General features: G+C 41.2%; 1 protein-coding gene across 1 annotated transcript; it reads right to left on the bottom strand.

The window, feature by feature from the left end:
• Positions 1 to 409: 409 nt before the first annotated feature.
• Positions 410 to 20,756, bottom strand: LOC122846441 (semaphorin-4E-like). Its single transcript, XM_044143424.1, has 15 exons — positions 20,651 to 20,756; positions 19,242 to 19,341; positions 18,826 to 18,971; positions 18,180 to 18,242; positions 18,006 to 18,101; positions 10,351 to 10,450; positions 7,523 to 7,603; positions 7,281 to 7,429; positions 6,687 to 6,862; positions 2,573 to 2,732; positions 2,269 to 2,491; positions 1,467 to 1,585; positions 1,230 to 1,396; positions 1,106 to 1,155; positions 410 to 1,011 (listed from the first exon to the last, which is right to left on the bottom strand). Exons 2-15 carry the CDS (start codon positions 19,336 to 19,338, stop codon positions 593 to 595), a joined length of 2,046 nt encoding a protein of 681 aa, XP_043999359.1. The 5' UTR covers positions 19,339 to 19,341; positions 20,651 to 20,756; the 3' UTR covers positions 410 to 592.
• Between the last annotated feature and the right edge of the window lie 1,316 nt (positions 20,757 to 22,072).

Below are 22,072 nucleotides of genomic sequence, written 5' to 3'. Positions count from 1 at the left end.
GCATGGGTTAAGTTGTGTATTCACATCTGCTTCTTAGCCTCCACAGAACAATATTTTTCTTACTCCAACTCATACTCTTTACATACCTTACAGTTGCAGGTCTGTTTCCTCCCGTGTCACTTCACTTCCTCTGCCTCCTCTCCAGAGAGGTTGCTGCATGACTTTTTCCAAAAAATTCTAATAATACTAAAAATACGCGAGACAGAACACTATTTCAGCACTGTAGTTTCTTTATTCATTCTTTGCCAAACAAACCATTTGCTCTGTGTTCTTAAGTGAATTTATTTTTAAATATCACCACTGTTCTAATCTCCATAGCCTTAGCGGCTAATTTTAACCTGCTGCTCAGTCTCAAAGTTTCAGCCCTCATTCCCAGCCCTCGCTACAAACATATATAACCACACTTAAATCATTTTTGTCTTTTATTGTTACAGAGTTGATGGCAGTGATGCACAAAGTGTAACAGAAGTGGGTTGTGCTGTTATCAAACTATAAATCTGTTTTAAATGGTAGATTTTGCCCTCTTTTCCGCCCTAGTTGGTGTGGTTTTCTTGGTATCAGGATCACTAAAGCAGTTGCAGGTCACTGTCTTTCACTCTAATTGCTCAATGCTAGCATAACTCACACTGCTACTGCCAACATGGTTTTGAGGTTTCTGCTTCCAGTACATGTAGGTGATGAGCATTACACACAGCATACAAAAAGAAGCTAAAATATAGACAGCTACACCCTGAAAATAGTTTTCACCCTCTGAAACCTTAACGTTGTACTGGATCACTGCCTTCCTGTGCTTTCTGCCTTTAACTACTTCCACTGTCTCACAGGTGTAAAGGCCTTGATCAGTGAGGGAAGGTTTTAAAACGAGTCCCTGGCTGAGCAGAGTGTGTCGGGGACTGGGCTTAAGGATGCTACCAGAGAACCTCCAGCTGATGGGGAGATTGGTATCAGGGTTGCAGGGGAGGAACTGCGCGACGTCAAGTGTGAGGTGGATGTCGGTAATCTGCTTTGACACTGTGAGAAAAGCCAAAACAGCCATAAAAATTCTCCTACTGCTCTCCTCGTTAAGATAAATGTGTGTAAAGAGCTTTATGTGGGGAATACTTGCAATGAGAGCTTGGGCAAGTTCCAACGTCACCATCAATGAGGTTCTGGATCCTGCCACAAATGAATTAAATCCTCTGATTATAAACGTAGCACACAATGAACATGTCTTAGTTAGTGTGACATACATGGAGAGTTTTGAAGCACCAGCAGCAGCAGCACACAGGCCTGTGCGACGGTTCCAGCCACAGTATGGATCTCTGGCTATAAGGCAGTCAGCACAGGATCTGTAGCGGCTGCAGTCCCTCACACTGAGCTGAGCAACAGCAGTTCTAGTTGTGCTGTACAGCTGACCCTGCAGATCATCAGAGTTCAAAGGTTAGCTCCAGGTCCATTTAGTCTGCAGACATGTAGCTGTAACCTACGCTTCTAGAGGAGAGCTGAAGAAAGCGAATGGGCTGAGGATCCTGAAACAGCTGCAACTCCTCAATGATTCGCAGTCCATCAACATCAGACCACACCGCCTTCTGCACCCAACCAGAGTCTACAGGACAGAACTAGAGGTTAACTCTGGGTGCCATTGGGAAAGTTGCAGTGAAGAATTAACAGCATTATTTTGGGTAATGTAATCTATCAGAGAAACTCTACAACCACCATGTTATTCATTCATACATTTAGTGTGCAGACTAAATATTTAATTAGCAACCTAAGTATTTATTTACATTCTAAGTATTTAGGTCCAAACTAAATGGAGACACAGTTCTTGATTGAATAAAAATAACATTAAAATAAGCCACATCCACATCATGATAATGAACTGAAGGAAAGTGTGGTGTAACACTAGCCGAACGACTTCACTTGGCCAAATGTAGCTTTGTGCATTCAATTTCCAACCTAGTTTGACCTGCATTCAATTGAACTTTTATTCTGAACTTGCCATGCTCAAGTTCCAACATCAACTGTCTTTGTTGCTCAAATCTCAAGTTGGGCGTTAAAGTGATAGGATTTCTGCTATATTCACACAGTGAAACTGTGAATGTAAAGGTTTTGCATTTACCAATCAATCAATCAATCAAATTTTATTTGTATAGCACATTTCAGCAGCAAGGCATTTCAAAGTGCTTTACATCAAATCAGACACAAAAACACAATACAGCCATTTTCCAGACAGATCCTGCCAACAACGCCAAGATCCGTTGAGTCATTATATATGATCCAGTTACTTACTGTTGCTAATAAACATGACGTTGTGCTGCTGTCCATCCAGAGAGGTTACTTTATCAACAACAATTTTGGAGAACTGGGCCATAGACCGAACCAGCAGGGGCTTCCCAGTGATCGGTGTCACCACTCCCTCCATCAGAGGGTGGTTCCTCGTAAACTCCAGGGTTTTGCCTGGGATGTTTTGAGAGGTTTTCACACCCTTGGCTCGCATTTCATCATTAATACACTGATAATACAGATCAGAGATCACATGAGGTGGATAATTTTCATTGATACTATTTCATATCAGTTTAGGTTTGGTGCTTACTGATCGAGGGTAGGTGTAGCTCTCTGTTCCTACGTCCTTCACCCAAACTCCAGGACTTATCTCATTCAGAAGGTTCCCCCTGTAAACTTGCTGGATATCTGACAGCTTGTAGGCACAGACAGCGGACTGACTGCAGGAACTGGGTGTAGAGACAATTGACCTGTGAATGAAGTCAAGTTCATTCTAGTTCAGAAACAATTGTCTTTGTGACAAGATGGCGGTGGTGCAGTATGGGGGTGTGTCACATACTAGAACAGGTTCTTGAATAAAATGCAAAATCTACATTTATAAAACTGGTGATGGGAAAGTGATAGTGGAGGATGTGTTCCTGAGCTTCATTGCTACAAAAATGAGAACTTTGTCTCAGGACGAAATTGTTTTATTAGCCTCAAACAATTTCTCCTCTGAGTGGATTGAGGAGTCAAAGCGCCAACTGTTTGAATTATGCGTGACCTCGATTCGTTGCATCAAACACAAAGGCCCTCAAAAGGATGCTAACAACATAAAGGACATCTCAGGGTACTTAACGAGTGTGTTGAAAACATTCTGAGATTTGTTTCGCTTTATCTGGATGTACTTCCGCCAGTTGGTTTTGGCAACATGGATACCTCTGCCCTACTCAGCAGGGTGGAGCAGGTGAGCCTGGAGGTGTCTCGCCTAAGGAAGATCTTGGAAATTCAGGCCACTGTGAATGAGATCCTGAATGCGGTAGTGATAGCTCTAGATCGCCAGATGACTGCAGTTAAGAAGTGTGACTCGCCTGGTCAATCACACCGGACCAGTGTAATGCGAGCACATTGCGTAGAAGCGTCACAGGAGCTGAGGACATCTGCTCACCACTCGCAAGTCCAGCTGTCAGAGGACCTGCCGAAATCCCCGCCCTGAACCAACGTGGTAGAGAAAGGGATAGGAAAGCCTCGGAAATATCAAAACAAAGCTGTAAAGCCCAGGAACGGAGCGTTTAACAAAAGACATCAGAGTCAAAGACAGAGCCAAAAGATGGCAATAACTGGCGCCAGTGCGGATAACAACATCCCAGTGATTAAAACTAGGCTGACGAGTGTTTTTGGAACATGATTTGCACCTAATCTTGACGTTGATACCTTACACTCCTATCTGGCTGATAAACTGGGGAATCCGGTGACATGTCGCAAAATCAATTCCACTCTGAAAAGGTTCAGCTCGTTTCATGTCACTGCTGAATGTGAAGACGTGATGGACATGTTTGACCCACAGCTGTGGCCAGGTGGTGTTTTTGTTTGTCTTTTCGACGAGGCCCGTAGGTCCAGAGAATCCAAGGATGGGGGTACTGGTGAGCCTCAGCAGCGTTTGGTGCCTACTGTGTCTGACGCTCGGCCAGGGAGCTGTTGAACTCGTTTAACTGTAAATGCTCTCTTGGCAAACTGTGATGTATTGGGTGTTCAAGAGACTTTTCTACTGAAGCAAGACTTGGAAGGACTTAATTTTCTGCATAAAGACTTGTATGGTGTGGTAGAATCTACCACTGATTTGAGTGATGGAATAGTTTATGGTAGAATACCTGGTGGTGTTGCTATTTTATGGCATAAAAAGTATGATCAGCTGGTTAAGGTGGTCAGATTAAACTTTGACTGGGCCATTGGAAATGAGTTTAGTGACGTGATCAGAAGATCATCATTCTCTATATGTACACACCTTATGAATGTCACAGGAATGAAGATGAATGTCTTCGTAGGTTTTCTTATGTTATGTCTGTCATCCTGGAAAATGCTACCACTTGTTTTTTAATTGTGGGCGACATAAATGCAGATATTTCTGATAAAAGTTCAATATTTGCGAATCATTTGATGCAATTCTGCCTTGATAATAGTCTGGTTCAATCTAGTAAGGTGTTTATGCCTGAGTCCCTCTAGTGAATCATTACAGTAGAGAGAGAAGAGATAGTCTCTTCCCTCTAGATTAGTAAACCTGCATCTGAATGCAAGACAAGACTTAGGGGACAATGTCCTGTGGACAGATGAGACCACATGTCAAGAAATCTGGTATGTAAATGTGAGATCTGTCCAGGCTCATGCAGAAAAACGGATCATAAAAAGCCTAGAAGATTGCCACAGCCCTGTATGTTGATTAAAAAATGATTACTTACTGTGTATTCTTTGTATGAGGATATGGTTTCTGTGATATATTAATGTTGTAACAAGAAACTAGGATCAAATCATCTAATGTACTAATATTTTATATGATTTTAATGATTGAAGGAACTTGTATGATTAAAGTTAGTACAGGAAAAGAAGAAGTATAAGGTTGGGGTGTGGAGGATGACATATGCCGCTGTTGCAATTCGGAAAGTCCCAAAAAGTCACAAGCACATAGTTTCACAATAGGGTCATTGTGTCCCAAGTTGTAGTCTATTGCAATTTGGAGTCATAAGCACATAGTCTCACAATAGGGTCATTGTGTCCCAAGTTGGAGTCTATTGTTCTCGGAAAGTCCCGAGTGTCACAAGTACATTATTTCACAATCGGGTCATTGTGATCCAAGTGGTGCAGATGGTCAGGTTGCGCAACCATGTAGTTGCGCATTTAACTGTGTTCTTTCTCTCTCTCCCTCTCTCGGTGTATACCCCGGGGAGGTAGCAAAGTATAAAAACATGAGACTAGGGAGAGACTGGGTTCTTCGTCCCCGGCGCTGAGACTCGACACAAGAGCGGCCAGAAGACCAGCAGAGGACTACGCCCTGGAACCAAGAAAAGCGCCTCACAAGGAGGACAACAGAGCTCCTCACGCTGGACCAAAGGGCGGGATCCACCGACCCACTGCCTTGGTTCCTCATTGGATTTCCACACTCTGCACTCAACCCCACGATCTCAAACCACATCGCAACAGACTTGGGGAACTGATCAAAAGTCAAAGGATCGACTAAGAGCTGTTCAGCTGGATGTAGCAGACAGATCATTTTGTTTCGGTTCCAAGGAGGATTTATGTTCAAGGATAAAGACTCTGACCAAGGACCACAAGGAGATGTTTGGAGAACCATACTTCTGAAAATTACATATATCAGCATAAAGCCCCAAAACAATTGCCAAACATGGTGATGGAAGGTGGATCATTTGGGTTCAGTTTTTTTCTGTGGAACAAAACTCCAACACATTTGTGGAAAATGGTCCCACTGGTTGGTTTTATGGTGAAGAATATCTAAAATGTGTGAAAGAAAATGTAGCTCGGGAAGCTGAAATACGGAGGTAGAATGTTACAAGACACCTTACTGACTGGCTTTTGGGAAGCATCCAATTTGGTGTCTGCAGTAAAACAAAGTATTAAATTCAAATGTAAGTCCGTCTGGAGGATCTGTTAAATGTTTAGGTCTATCTGTTTAATATCTGAAGTCTGGACCAAATTGGGTCATCAACAGAAAATTGATCCCAAACACCACAGCCGATCTGCAACAGAATGGCAGAGGAAAAAGAACAAAGGAGTTGCTATGGCCTAATAAAGGTCCATATCTGAATGTGACTGAATATGATGTGGCAAGACCTTAATAGAGCTGGGCAAAAACCTGGAAGCAACACTTTCTACAACATCATACTAGGGTTGCTGCTGCCAAAGGAGATTCCTCTGCAGGTGCAAGTTCAGGGGCTATTCTTAGTTTTTCCACACAACTTCATATGATTTCAATAGTTTTTCTGAACATGTTTTATAAGAAACTGGTAGAAACAGTATCATTTTTATCAGTGAAAGTAGAATTTTATAAGTATGTACACTCTTTTTCTCCCAAATATGTTTCTTAGTTTTAGTAATGGCAGCGGAGGAAATGAAGGAAGCCGTTTGGTCCTTGTTGACCGTGCCACCAGAAAGCAATTGTTTCTCCGTAACCGAGAGTCCAGACCCTCTCTAGTAGCATTGCTCCCAGGTATTTCAGCTTCATACGTTTAATTTTCTTTCAAATTTGCTCTACAGAGAAATCCTTGATTAGGCGAATTTTCATCAAATGCTTCAGAATGGACGGGGGTCTTTTACTCTAACTTTGTGGCAACTGAACAGTCAGAATCAATTCATTTTAAACACCGTACAGTCACAAAGCTACATACGACGAGGTTAAAGAAATTCTGAACACTGCACATCGAAACATGACTTACGGGCTAGAGGTGAATGTTGTGTAGAAGAGGCTCTCTGTCACATTATTTTCATCTTTGAGAAAAAAGACACCCTGCAACAGAGAAAGTGAACCTGTGTCTCCAAACGGGCAGTCCAGACGGGCTTTCAGGAAAGAAGTCCACTTTCTCTCTAAAATTGCGAAGCCTCCCAAGTCTTTCTGAATCAACACAAACATCACATATTAAAGCTGCAGTAATTTGCTGCTGTAATTTTTATAAAAATATTTTACAGATAATCTGTCTTGAATGAGCCGCTGCATCCTATCTTTTAAAGACAGAGGTTAAAAAAACAAACTAACTTTCAGTGCTGCAGTTGAGCTATTTAGCCCATGAGCTTGTTAGCATGGGGGTAGATGATGAGCATGTGAATGAGAATGATTGGCAACGCTAAGACCTTCCTCCAGGCTCCATTTGGTTGTTTTGGGTCTGGACAGCTCAGAAACGGTTAATTTCTCCAGATAACAATAGTAGCACAGAAAAGGGGTGGAGGAGATCCGTCTTTTCACAGCTTATCCTTCTCATTCATACTGTCATGACATGGTGACAATTTTAAGAAATATGTTTAAAAAAGCTTACTTTACACACTCGTGCAACTCTTGACAAACGCAGGTTGCTGCGTCGTTCCTCCACAGCGATCTCAGTGAAGAACACGAACAAATTGTCATCCTCGTTGTACTTTGAACTTTTGCTGGTTTCAGCAGCGTTTATGGAAATCATGATGGGGTCTGAGTTCATAACATTTAAAATTATGGGGTTATGTTTTACAGGATAGAATTGGTAGTAAAAGAGCCTTTAACTTGGTCAAGCAGTCACCTTACCATTGAACCAAGATATTTTGTCTTCAGTAGAGAGATAAGTGCTTCCGGTTCTCATGAAAACCTTTCTTTTCTTCATGAAGTCTACAGAAACAGCCGAATAAAATGTATTTTCTGTTGTGAACAGAGGAAAAAGATTTACCATTTCTGAACCGATCTTTACAAAAACATTCCTTCAGCATGGGTGGGATCTACTGAAACAATGAAGCTGCAGCTGTTTAGTACCAGAGAAAAAACTGAGAACAGCGACAGGGGAGAATCTGCCTTAGTCTTGAACTGGATGTGGTGAGGATGTCCTCTGTTTGTCAAAGCCAGGTTGAGGCAGAGCTTCAAATGTGAGCAAGAGAGGAAAGAAACTCAACTAGGCTTTTTAGCAGCTGATGAAAAGGTTTAAAACTCTAAAATTCAGGGGGTGATCAGACGACAGCAGGGGCGCTGGCAGAAAAATATACGATTCCTTTGGGGGGCGTTTGCTCGAAGGTAAACTTTACATCTCATATGCACAACAGTACCTGTTGAAATTTTGAGCTACTTGCTAAAACTTTGCATCAGTTCAGCGTTACACCGGCTAATAGAGAGTGTTCATTTTATAGAGCTATTGGTGCTGTAAGCTGTCAGAACACCTGTATGCAACGGCAATACCAGCACTTTTAACATATTTCTGTCGTGTTTCTTAAAGTTTCATATTAAATATTTAACTCCATAGATATTTAAGAAGCAAACTAACTATTTAGCTAGCTAGTTCATGTGCAAATTCACTTGCCCATAAGCTGAAGTCCACTATCAAAATAAAAGCTGGAACTTAAGAGCTTCTATATAAACTCCTGCTGGTCTTCAAATCGTCACTGCTGCTGTGGACCAGTTGGTAAATGTCTGTATTGCATTTAAAATGGTTCATCTTTGTTTTCAATGTTGGATAAGAAAACAGAAAAAGAAGCGATTTGAGAGCAGGAATTTTGAAAGAGGTTCAAAGGACCCAGCTTTTATTTTGGTAGTCCACTTCCCGTTATCAGCAAGTGTTAAAGAAAAATTATTATTTTTAGTGCTTAATACAGCTAATCTTACCCCAGGTGTAAAGGTTATAATGAACAGTCTGATTTTGAACAAATTTCTTAATTTTGGGGTAAGGGATTTGAAACTAAAACTACTCTATCGGCAAGTATTCAGAGACGGGAGCCGGGTGTAGGTCAAAAGGAGATCTCTCTGTGAGGTTCCTGCTGCTGTTATCAGGGACCAGGAAGTAATAAAATTAGCATCTCCTGCAGGACAGAAGCCTGTATGGTTCACAGAACATCAAAGGTCTTCCAGAACCACATCTGGAATGGTCTAAACTAAATACAACAGACTGTTGAGATCATTAACATTTAATTTCTAAGACATTTTTCTAAGTATTAATAGCAAGTTTGTAATCAAAGTGTATTATCTAAGTTTAGAATAGTGAATGATGAATGTATTTGAAAATTGTACTATTTGTGATAATATCTGAATCAAATGGAAATTGTTTGAATGAAAATGTGTTGTTTAGAATTAGAAAATGGTTCAGGATTTATGTGATAAGGCAAAGATTCAAATCTTTGGAGATGCTGAGTGCAGATGAGCCAAAACTAGGTTTTGTGAATGTAATCTTTCCTTAAACCAAATTACTGAGTTTAACTTTGTGATGGAGACACTCCAAAACTCACAGGTATATGTGAAGTCTTATGTTAAGGTTCTATTTGCTCAGGTGGCCTTAGAAGCCCCTGGGGCCAGGATACAGATTCTTGCTCTTTTGTCCTACCGGAGACAAAAGTGGCCTTTGATCTTGGTGTGAAATTAAGGGAAGGTCTAAGTTTTTCTGAGTGTCCAGGGGAGCTCCTGGTTGGTCGAACCAGGGGTACGCCTTAATTGAATACATTAACAAGGAGAGAAACGCCTTCACTATAAGAGATCGAACACAATAATAATAATTCAGATTGCTGCCCTATTCTGCCTTTTTGCATCAGCTCTCTCCAAAGACGCGTCTTTGTTCTTTTTTCCTTTTAATTTTTGTCTCAGGTAAAGAATGTATATCTCTGTAACTCTGCAGTTTTCTTAATTCATGCGTTGCTTGCCTTGAGATTAAACTCTGTAACTCTGTGACGTCATCACGCATCGTTGTTCCTTGCTGCCACACGCCGCCCACCGGAAGAGCCCGGTATCCAGGACCATAAGGAAGAGAGCCAAGCTTTTTCCAAAATTAAGCTAACTTAGAAATTCTTCCTTTAACACAAGTGAATTTACATGTCAGCTAAATATTTCCATCTGAGCTAACTAAGTTTTTAGGTTAACTAAATATTTAGTATTTAACTGACATTCATGATTTCCACATGGAAAAAATATGACTGAAACTTTTACTCCCATTTATTGTTGTTTTTACCAAATTATCTCTTACTTTCTGTTTAACTTTACAAACAACATCCCATAGTTTATCACAAGGAATAAACAGCCTGTTTAAGTTGCTTTGAGTGTCTGATCACCTCTATTTGTTTTGTCTCTTTCTCCCATTTCCTCTGTTTTTCATCTGGTTACAATCCTGCAGCTCAAAGTCCAAATACTGCTAACTTGTTAAAGCATCAAGAAGAGAGCCAGATCTCAGAGAAGTAGGAGGAGTGCAAGTTCACTACTTGATGTTTTATGCAGGTCAGAACAAATGTACCACTATAAAGATGGAGAACAACTAAACATTTTATATGATGAAGTTTCTCGATGCTCACCTACTGTTTGGTCAAGAACTTAAATGATGAATCCAGGGAAGGAAACATTAAGATGCTGAGCTAAACACTGAGAGACATGAGAGAAAGTGTTGCACCAACCATCCATCAGGGAGGCAAAGTCCTCATGGGGGCCAAAGGGAGCTCTGCCCGTGCCCTCCTGAGTTGTGGTTTCCATGGTGACACTTCCTTCTTTGAACAACTGAAGAAACATGAAATAATTTCGAATTATTTAGAGATGATGCTACTTATTTTCCATGTATCTGTTTTAATTCTGACGTTTGAATCAAAAATCCAGTTCACTTTAAAATCTCTGTACTGCATGTTTTACATCCTTTAATGCCATTATTTTATTACAATAAACACAATTCTGCCAACACAGTTGTGCTGGTTGTGATTCTTCCCAGCCAGCAGGTGGTGGTGTTTTCATGTGTGCTTGTAGTGATTCTTCCCAGCCAGCAGATGGTGGTGTTTTCATGTTAACTTTGTTATTGAACTGTAGAATGAGTTCAGGAACACATGTATAATGGCTGACACAGGCAGTTTATCAGTCTTCATTTAATCATTCTTCATCCTGTTTTGTTGTTTAAAGAAAGCACTGCTTGTAAGTATTTTGTGTTATTTCATTACATCTGAGACAATATTGAGCTATATTTGTGGACATTTATGTTGCATAGCTTGATGTTTGTAAGGTTGATTGTGACATGTTATGTACACAGTATTAAGCATTTGTGCCCTTACTATTTGTATGATTTGACTACTGTTGTATTCTAATTGATGTTTTTCATCTTTATTTGTAGTTTCACTCTTTGGCATTGAAAACAACGTCAATTAAAGCGACATACGCCCGTCAATCGTCTAAGAGTTTATCTATCTGCACAACTGTTACTTGGAAACACAGTGGGGGCAGAACAGTGAAAAAGCACAGATCTACACAACAAGCAGTGAATGTTTACGTCGAGGATCTACTATATTAACTAAAGATGTCTCAAGAAGCTGGAAAGGCTCCGTCAATTCGCTCCAGCAAGACACAACTGTCAAATTCAAGTAAGTCGTCTATAAGCATGGCTGCTGTAAATGCTAGGGCGAAAGCGGAAGCAGCTCGCACTAGAGCTGAATTTGCCAAAAAGTAAATTGCAATGAAAGTTAAGAAAGCAGAACTGGAAGCCACATTACTGGTTCTTTAACACCAGTGTGATGCAGAGGCAGCTCATGCCGAGGCAAACGTTTATGAGGCAGCTGCTAATGAAGAAGAACACATGTCTCGACCAGAGAAAAAAATGATGATTCTTTAGAACGTACTGGCAATTATGTGAAAGACCAACTTGTCTTAAAAGGTAGTCTAACTCCATTTGATATTGTAGAGTACAATGAAGTACCTGCAGCCATGACATTTTGTCAACCCAAACAAGAACCTGACTATTCTATAGACACTCTGAAAGGCTATGTTCTTCCATCAAACATTTCAATCAATCATGAAGCTGTTCCTCAACTGTCCCGGTGTAATCCTGTACGTAAAATGTCACCAAGCTTCAAACATGATGTTCAATCAAAAGACCAAGTTAACATGTCTGAACTAACGAGGTTCCTGGCTAGAAGCGAGCTACTCACTGGAGGACTAAGGAAGTTTAGTGACAAACCAGGAGACTACTGGTCTTGGAAATCCTCTTTCGAGAATGCAATCCGTAACTTACATTTGTCTGCCAGTCAAGAACTGGACTTATTGAGCAAATGGCTTGGCCCAGAGTCCATGAAGTATGCAGAGCATCTGAAAGCAGTGCATGTCCATAATTCTGATCAAGGGTTGCTTAAAGTTTGGGACAGACTGCAAGAATGTTATGGTTCTCCAGAAGCCTTAGAAAGGGCACTGTTAGAAAGAGCCACATCTCTTGAGAGAACTTGCAGACCTTCTCCTAGAGATTGACTCAGCTAAGAGTGAGGGTTACATACCAGGTCTACTCTACCTCGACACAGCAAGGGGAATTCACCCTGTAGTTGATAAATTTCCCTTTGGAATACAAGAAAAGTGGATGAACCATGGGACTAAATACAAAGAAAAACATTCTGTGTCATTTCCACCATTTTGTGTATTTGCCAACTTTGTTTCCAGTGAAGCAAAAATGCGCAATGATCCCAGCTTTAGACATCCAGTCCAGCAACCACCAGTACCTACGAAAATGTTTAAATATCAGGAAAGACACACCAGGAAAGAACCCATCTCAGTAAGTCGGACAGAAGTTGTAAACTCTCGACTAAAACCTGTAGCTCAGACAAAGATTGTGGATGTAGATAAAGAATGTCCCATCCACAGAAAACCTCATGCACTGAAAAGATGTAGAGCATTCAGAGGAATGCCCTTTGAGGAACGAAAGATCTACCTTAAAAAGAACTCAATATGCTTCAGATGTTGTGCCTCTACCAATCACCAGGCAAAGAATCGTAGTACAGAGATAAGTTGTGCAGAATGCGGCATCAACAGTCATGTTTCAGCCCTTCATCCTGGTCCAGCAGTTTGGACAACAACACCACCACCAGCTGTAAGGCAGCCAGTGGACGTTCACGGCGGGGAGCAAGATCAAGCATCACCTACTGCTACCTCTACCTGTACCCAAGTGTGTGGAAGTGAAATTCAAAGTCATTCTTGTGCTAAAATCTGTCCAGTGTTCATCTATCCAAAGGGGTTTCCTGAGAAGAAGTTGAAAACATATGCGATCTTGGATGACCAAAGTAACAGGTCCCTTGCTAGATCTTCAGTCTTTGACACCTTCAGTATTACAAGGAGATCTTATCCTTACATGCTAAAGACTTGTGCAGGAACGGAAGAAGTAGTGGGGAGAAGAGCTCACAACTTTGTTGTGGAATCAGTGGACTGCCAGTCAGATCTGTTGCTAGAGACGCTTATCGAGTGTGATATGCTTCCAGACAATCGGAATGAAATTCCAACACCTGAAGCTGCTCAACACCACTCCCACCTCCGGGACATAGCTGCAGAAATTCCCAAGCTGGATCCAGATGCTAGCATCTCGCTTCTCATAGGGAGAGATGTTGTCCAAGCACACAAGGTTACTGACCAACGTAATGGACCTCTAAATGCCCCATTCGCTCAGAAGCTGGCCTTTGGATGGGTCATAGTTGGAGATGTTTGCCTCGGAGGGGCGCACAAACCTGACTATGCAAGTGTTTTCAAAACCAATTTTCTGGATAATGGTCGACCCAGTCACTTTCTACCGTGTAAGAATGTAATTCAGGTGGCAGAAGGCTTTGATTCCGCAGTTCCTCAAAAGGTCAGTTTCTGCACATCTACAAAGACAAAATGGTCAGACATCACAGAGATTGGAGAAACAATCTTTCAACAAACAAGCTCAGATGAGAAACCTGGCTTCTCACAAGAAGAAAGAGCCTTTCTTCAGATAATGAACAAGGCAGTCTTTCAAGATAGTTCAAATAGTTGGGTCGCTCCACTACCCTTTCGTTTCCCTAGGCCATGCCTTCCCAATAATAGGCAGCAGGCTAGACAGCGCCTTACCTCTGTTCACCATACTCTGAATAAACGCCCTAAAATGAAAGAACACTTCCTACAATTTATGCAAACCATACTCGATAGCGGCCATGCAGAATTGGCACCCCCTCTCAAAGAACAGGAGGAGTGCTGGTATCTCCCTTTCTTTGGAATTTATCACCTTCGCAAGTTAGACCAGATTCGAATTGTGTTTGACTCCAGCACACGTCATAATGGATTGTCACTCAATGACGTTCTTCTTACAGGCCCTAATCTTAACAATAGTCTCTTAGGTGTTCTAATGCGTCTCAGAGAAGAACGAGTAGCAGTGACCGCTGATATTAAGCAGATGTTCCATTGCTTTGTCGTCAGAGAGGACCATCGGAACTTCTTACGATTTCTTTGGCATGAAAACAATGACATGGAACAACCAATTGTGGAGTATCGCATGACTGTTCATGTTTTCGGCAACAGTCCATCGCCTGCAGTTGCAACCTATGGGCTTCGTCGTGCATCAGAAGACCAGGAGACACAGGACAACACAAGACATCTTGTAGAACATCACTTCTACGTTGATGATGGCCTTGCCTCCTTTTCATCGAGTGATGAGGCAATTTCCGTTGTCAAAAATGCTCAACAAATGTTGGCTGCATCCAACTTAAAGTTGCACAAGATTGCATCTAATGATATTGACATGATGAAAGCATTCCCCAAGGAGGACCTGGCAAAAGGCCTTAAAGATCTCAACCTTGGAGCAGACCCTCCACCAGTGCAAAGTAGCCTTGGAATAAGTTGGGACATTAACACAGACGAGTTTAGTTTTCAAGTCTCAAATGAAGAGAAACCTTATACACGTAGAGGAGTGCTGTCAACTGTAAACAGTTTGTACGATCCGCTTGGATTCGCAGCCCCAGTGAGTATTCAAGGTCGAGCTCTTCTAAGAGAGCTTTCAACTGAAACCATCAACTGGAATGACCCACTTCCAGAGAGGAAACTACAGGAATGGAGTGCATGGAGGAACTCTCTAAACCATCTGGAACAAGTGAGGATCCCTAGACAGTACACCTCCCTTTCCCTTTATAATGCAACAAACAGAGAATTGTGCATGTTCTGTGATGCCTCTACTAAAGCAATTGCTGCCATGGCTTATGTCAAGATTTCAGATGCAGAAGGCAAAAGTGAACTTGGTTTCATGTTTGGCAAAGCGAAACTTGCTCCACTAAAAGAAGTTACCATTCCAAGGTTAGAACTTTGTGCAGCTGTCCTTGCCATTGAGATTGCTGACATGATATCTGAAGAGATTGATGTTCCCTTCCACTCAACAAAGTTCTTTATCGACAGCAAGGTAGTTCTCGGTTACATTCAGAATGAGTCCAGGAGATTCTATGTTTACGTCTGTAACCGGGTGCAAAGAATAAGGGAGTCATCTAATCCAGACCAATGGAACTACATTCCTACAGAGTTAAATCCAGCTGATATAGCTTCAAGATCCATCCCAGCTCAAGCCTTAGCGAACAGCAAGTGGCTCACAGGACCAGATTTCCTGCTCAGGCAAAACAGGCACACTGAACAAACCAAAACCTCTTTCAACCAAGTTGACCCTGAATTTGACCCAGAGATTCGTCCTACAGTGACCAGTTGTCTAACAGTACTAACAGACTCTTTCTTAGACCCAAGTCATTTCGAGTAATTTTCATCATGGAAGTCACTGTTGAGGGCCACTGGTTCACATAGTCAGACTGTACAAGAAGGAAAATCAAACGAGCAAATGTCAAGGTTGGCATATGTGCAAGGATCTGAGCCTAGATGATTTTCTAACGGCAAAGCGCGTCATTTTGAGCAGCCTTCAATGCAAGAGCTACCCTGAATTATTTGCAAGTATTAGAGATCAGAAGGAGATCTCTAAACACAGTCATCTCAAGAAACTGTCACCCTACATTGATGACTCAGGTTGCCTCAGAGTAGGAGGTCGTCTTGCACAAGCCAATCTCCAAAGCGACGAAGCAAACCCATATATTATTCCTAGTTATCATCATTTGACGACCCTTCTGGTACGTCACTATCATCAGCGTGTACAGCATCAAGGACGTCTATTTACAGAAAGTGCTGTGAGGTCAGCTGGCCTTTGGATCATTGGTGGAAAACGATGTATCAGCTCGGTTATATACCACTGTGTAATCTGCCGTAAATTGAGGCGCAATACAGAAGAACAAAAGATGGCGGACCTGCCAATGGATCGTACCGCAGTTGCTCCTCCATTCACTTATGTCGGAGTCGATGTTTTTGGACCCTGGATTGTAACTTCTCGGCGAACACGGGGAGGCTATGCAAACAGTAAACGGTGGGCTGTTATCTTCAGTTGTTTGAGTACTAGGGCCATTCATGTCGAGGTGATGGAATCTATGGAGTCCTCAAGCTTCATCAATGCCTTTCGAAGGTTTGTTTCCATTCGTGGACCGGTGAAGCAATTGAGATGTGACTGTGGAACTAACTTCCTAGGAGCATGCAAGGAACTTGGCATAACTCCAACACACTGCAACAATCAAGAAATTCAGAATTTCTTAAATGAAAATGAGTGTACATGGATTTTTAATCCACCTCATGCCTCACATATGGGAGGAAGTTGGGAGCGCATGATCGGCATAACAAAGCGCATACTAGATTCCATGTTGTCGTGTACTCCAACTCAGCATCTCACCTACGAAGTGCTAGTTACCTTTCTAGCTGAGGTAACTGCCATTGTGAACTCTCGTCCTTTAACTCCAGTCTCTTCTGATCCTGAATGTTCCTTTATTCTCACACCTGCTACCCTCCTTACCCAAAAGACTGGGGATTCCTCTATACCTCCTGGAGACTTTGAGAGTGGAGGTCTTTACAGACGTCAGTGGAGGCAGGTGCAACATCTCTCGAATGTTTTTTAGCATAGATGGAGAAGTCAGTACTTGGCTACCTTGCAACCGCGATGAAAGTGGCAATCAGAGAAGCCTAATCTTCAAGTTGGAGATCTTGTGCTTTTAAAGGACAGTCAAGCCAAAAGAAGCCAGTGGCCCATGGGAATTGTGGTTAATACCTTCCCTAGTCAAGATGGAAATGTTAGGAAGCCTGAAAATAAAAATCAGTTCTGGAGGTACATGCAAGACCTTCTTGAGACCAGTTACTGGAGTTGTTCTCCTTCTGAAAAACACCTGCAGCAAGGACAGTAGTTAGACAGGGGAGTGTGCTGGTTGTGATTCTTCCCAGCCAGCAGGTGGTGGTGTTTTCATGTGTGCTTGTAGTGATTCTTCCCAGCCAGCAGATGGTGGTGTTTTCATGTTAAGTTTGTTATTGAACTGTAGAATGAGTTCAGGAACACATGTATAATGGCTGACACAGGCAGTTTATCAGTCTTCATTTAATCATTCTTCATCCTGTTTTGTTGTTTAAAGAAAGCACTGCTTGTAAGTATTTTGTGTTATTTCATTACATCTGAGACAATATTGAGCTATATTTGTGGACATTTATGTTGCAAAGCTTGATGTTTGTAAGGTTGATTGTGACATGTTATGTACACAGTATTAAGCATTTGTGCCCTTACTATTTGTATGATTTGACTACTGTTGTATTCTAATTGATGTTTTTCATCTTTATTTGTAGTTTCACTCCTTGGCATTGAAAGCAACGTCAATTAAAACGACATACGCCCGTCAATCGTCTAAGAGTTTATCTATCTGCACAACTGTTACTTGGAAACACAGTGGGGGAAGAACACAGTAAAAACCCAGTGCATCTTCCCAGCTGATGGTTCTGGTGTCACAACTCCAGCCTTAATTCTCGCGTACATGGAAACAAGCACTGCATAGTTTTGTAATTGATCAAGGAAAATGTGTGTCCACATGACATGATACAGCATCATAGAAAAGGGTGCAGTAAGTATGTCTGGGCAATTGGCCAATTAGGTGTCACTATGTAGTGGTATTGTGAAACAGAAATCCCAGTGTTGCTTCATCATTTAAGATGACGTTGCGCCACATGTGTGTGTGTAAACATATCCAGCTCAAACACATGCAGGATGGAGAACAAGATGGAGCTACGACATTGTAGCAAAAGTTTCCGTTTGCTGCAATGACCAAACGGAAACTGGCATTCTGAAAGGTGGAACCTGTTCAAAAATCTTTGTTTCTGGTTTCCCAAGACACTGAATCTGTGTGGATCCACTGCCTGAATGACAAAAGGCTTTTGCCTTTGCGTCCCGGGGGCCTTGGTTATGAGAGGAACGTACCAGGTGTGTGCAGAGAGGTTTGAATGCACGGGTTCCACACGTGAAGATTCTGCTGTCATCCAGGGTGTGCAGCGTTGTGATGTAGTTTTTACAGTCCTGTTAGAAGAACAGCTATTTTTCCAAACAGAGCATTTTAAGGAAACATGTTTCTCATGTGAATGTGCTCCAATGTACCTCGATGCTCCTGCCTCTAGCCAAGCACTCAGATTTTTCTCCAGAGCTCACCATCCATTTAATCTGAAACAAAACAGATCTGGAGGTTCATTTGTTTGTTCTATTCAGTTGCAAAGTCTAATTTTTTAAAGTCATGTTTAAAGTATATACAACATTTTTAAAAACCAAAGTACATAATGACTTAATTGTGCTATAAAATGGTACTATGTGGCTGTAAATGACATAAACCTGCCCCCTTAAAAGTGTTGCCTTTACAATGCATTAAGCTTTATGGGTAGCAGTGAATGAGCAACTAAAAAATCCCTGAAGATGTTATTGAGATTTAGATTTTGACCTTATAACACCTCCTATGAACAAACTGTACAAATATCAAGAAATAGTCAACATTTCATTCTCTATTGGGAATCTAAAAGATGTTTTTCTCTAATTACGAAGTATGATGGAGATATTCTGTTAATTGTTGTGCTAGCTGGCACTAAGATGTTTGTTATTGTGTCACTTTCATAATTTTTAAGTTTTTACATGATTTTTTCTGTTATAACAGATTAATAACTCATTACTTTACCAACAGCATCCTCCACCATTCCTAAGTAGTGTGTGTACTGCCTAGGCTCACCAACCCGTTCCACCCAAGCCCAGTTCCTACCTCACTGGTTTTTTTAGTGATGTCATCCAAACTGAGCGAGATGACCTTTCCTCTGCCTCCGATGAAGAGCTGACCGATGTCTTCTCTCACCAGCAGGGAGCTCAAACTGTCAAAGTTACGCTGCTTAAACAGCTTCAGGTTAACATCTGAGGGAAAGAATCCAACCGGCATCCTCAGGCTAATTTTGAAATCAGATATCAGTAACATCACACTGATGTTACTGTATGCCATTCTTAATGTTTTTCACATTGACACAAGTGGACTCGGACTACTACTTAGGAAACTTCTGAGTTTAGTTTAGTCCCCGTACTTTACTTTGAGATTGGAATAAAAGAAGTAGAAACATTTTAGTTAATAGGGTGTGAATACTTCTGCATTGGTCCGAACATTTCACTGCTGCTGCAGAGACGCCTCACCTGAGAAGGAAACGCTCCGGCGGGGTATCAGGCTTTGGGCTGATCCTTCGCTCACAATGATCAGGACATAAAGCAGCGCTACCTGACTCTTCATCATGACCTCACACAGGAAAAACAGAATAAGCACATTTTCTATAACAGTTGTTATGGAAACAGCAGTGGGAACGGCCATGGCAAAAAAAAAAAAAATCAGATTGGACAAAAAATCGGAATTGGGTCACTTCAAGCTGCAGGTTTAACGCAGACAAAAAGTGTTTTATGAGAAACTTTTTGTGAATGATTTATTAGGCTGTGTTCACACTTCAGGTTGAAGTGACCCGATTCCGATTTTTTTGTCCTATCTGAGTTTTTCTCCCATGGCCGTTCCCACTTACAAATAAATGCGACCTGTATGTGTTCTGCAGTCTGAACGGGCAAACGACCTGGTAGTGTCTCGCACACGCAGTAGAGGGCGCGGTAACGTCAGCGTTCTCAGTCTTCTGCCAACTGTGGGGGACCAGTTGCTGGGGACTTTAGATCAAGGAACCTCCCTTCCATTAAAATATGATTCTGTTCTCTTTCTTATGATTATTTTGCGGAGTTATTTAAAAGCTCTGTGTTTCATTGTCCATGTTAAGTTGAACATTCACATATATGTTGGTAACTATTCTTGCTGAGAGTGAAATGAGTTTAGAAAGGCATCAGTTTTGAACAGGCCCTTAGGGCAGCCTTGGGTCTTAAGTTTCTGTGTTGAGTAATACATCGCAGCCATAATGTGACGCACGTTGGATTTATAAACGTTGTTTGTATTTTCAGATAAAATGGAAAGTAAAGGAAATTTACAACCACCGCATGTCTTGACATCACTGTTGTTCGAGTGTGCAACACAACCGCTATGAAAAGAAGAAGTGCTCAGTGTTTGGGGAAGTAAACATGGATGCTAACGGTGGAGCATAGCTTACACAATTGAAGTTGTCTGACCAGAGCAGCATATTAACTTAATCCTCATATAATCCGCCATGGTTTTTGTTTTTCTTCCTGCTTGCGCATATCAGGATGCAGAATAGTGACGTTTGTCGAGTATCGGTGACCTTCAGGTCATTGGGTCGCGTTTGAATTGGATACATATCGGATACCCAAGTGGCCCGGGTCGCATTCGAAAAGAATCCGACCTGTGCTGTTCATACTGCCACGAAAAAATCAGATACAAGTCGCATTACGTCAAAAAAGATCGGAATTGGGTCACTTCAGGCTGCAGTGTGAACAAAACCTTAGGTTTCTGTTTGGATTTAAGCTGTTTGTTTGTAAATAAAGTTAAAATTAAATAAATTACATTACTCAAAACTTAAATATGTTTAAGAAGTGCATCATCAAAAATGGTTGATTTAGACATTTACTTTTTTAAAATAAAACAAGATGTGATTGCTTACCTGTGATGGATGGTTATGTAAAGGCAATTTACTTCTGATAACATTTTTGAAAACAGAAACTGCATCGAAGTTCTGGTTCTGAACCGAAAGTTCTGTATCAACTGGAAAGCAGAGTTATTCACCATTAAATGTTGGAATGTTGTTTTTTTTAAAAATAAACATGTTTTGGTTTCTCATAGTTATCAGAAGTAAATTGTCTCTACATAACCTCCCATAAAAGGTAAGCAATCACATCTTATGTCTTAATTTGATAATGCACTTTTTAATGTTTTTTAAATAATGCATATTTGTAAAGATAAACATCTTTATGTTTACAAAAAATGTTCCAACATGAGAACCTTTCTGTGAATTATGTATTAGTTTCCCACATTTTAATTTCCTGCAGAGATGGTTTTGGTGTCTTTGCTCCCCCTTGTGGTATAAAATATGTAAACCATGACTTGCATGTTTTATGGTAAAGTGTTTTAAGCTGAGCTGTAAATCACTTCCAGATGCTAATTGAAAGAAGTGAGGGACATAAAATAATTTAAATGAGACTCATTTCATAATGAATCCATAATGTTTCTGAGACTCTTCAGCGCCTCAGCTGAAGCTAGACTATCTGATAGCTAGATCCTCTTTATACAAGACATGAACTGCTGTTTCTATAACAACTGCCATAGAAATCACATTTTTGTTCTTCATTTCCTGGTGAGGTCATGATGAAGAGTCAGGTAGCGCTGCTTTATGTCCTGATCATTGTGAGCGAAGGATCAGCCCAAAGCCTGATACCCCGCCGGAGCGTTTTCTTCTCAGGTGAGGCGTCTCTGCAGCAGCAGTGAAATGTTCGGACCAATGCAGAAGTATTCACACCCTGTCGACTTTTCCTCATTCTGTCATGTTGCAAACACAAACTCTGATGTTTCATTGTGACTTTGAATGAAAAACTAACACAAAGCACTGCATTTAAAAGATGGAAATAATACGAGTATAGAATGAAGATGCTGTCTACCCCCTCTTACTCTGATATCTCTAAATAAAATGCAGAGAACTAAGCTAAATTCAGAAGTTTATGAAAATGCTCTGATGCCGGTTGGATTCTTTCCCTCAGATGTTAACCTGAAGCTGTTTAAGGAGCCTGACTTTGACGGTTTGAGCTCCACGCTGGTGAGAGAAGACATCGGTCAGCTCTTCATCGGAGGCAGAGGAAAGATCATCACACTCAGTTTGGATGACATCACTGAAAAGACCAGCGAGGTAGGAACTGGGCTTGGGTGGAACGGGTTGGTGAGCCTGGACTGAACACACAATACTGACTTTACCAACTTAATATTTAGCTCCTATTTACATATTAATCTAAAATCGAAATAGAAGAATTTAATACACAAGTTAAATATTTGGGACCAAGCTGTAAATTTAGCTCAGAGAAAGCTAAATGTGAAA

This window comes from Gambusia affinis, linkage group LG16 (assembly GCF_019740435.1).
Source record: "Gambusia affinis linkage group LG16, SWU_Gaff_1.0, whole genome shotgun sequence".
Classification (NCBI taxonomy): Eukaryota; Metazoa; Chordata; class Actinopteri; order Cyprinodontiformes; family Poeciliidae; genus Gambusia; species Gambusia affinis.
Note: the sequence above shows the minus strand (reverse complement) of the source record. Positions and strands in the feature narration are given on the sequence as shown.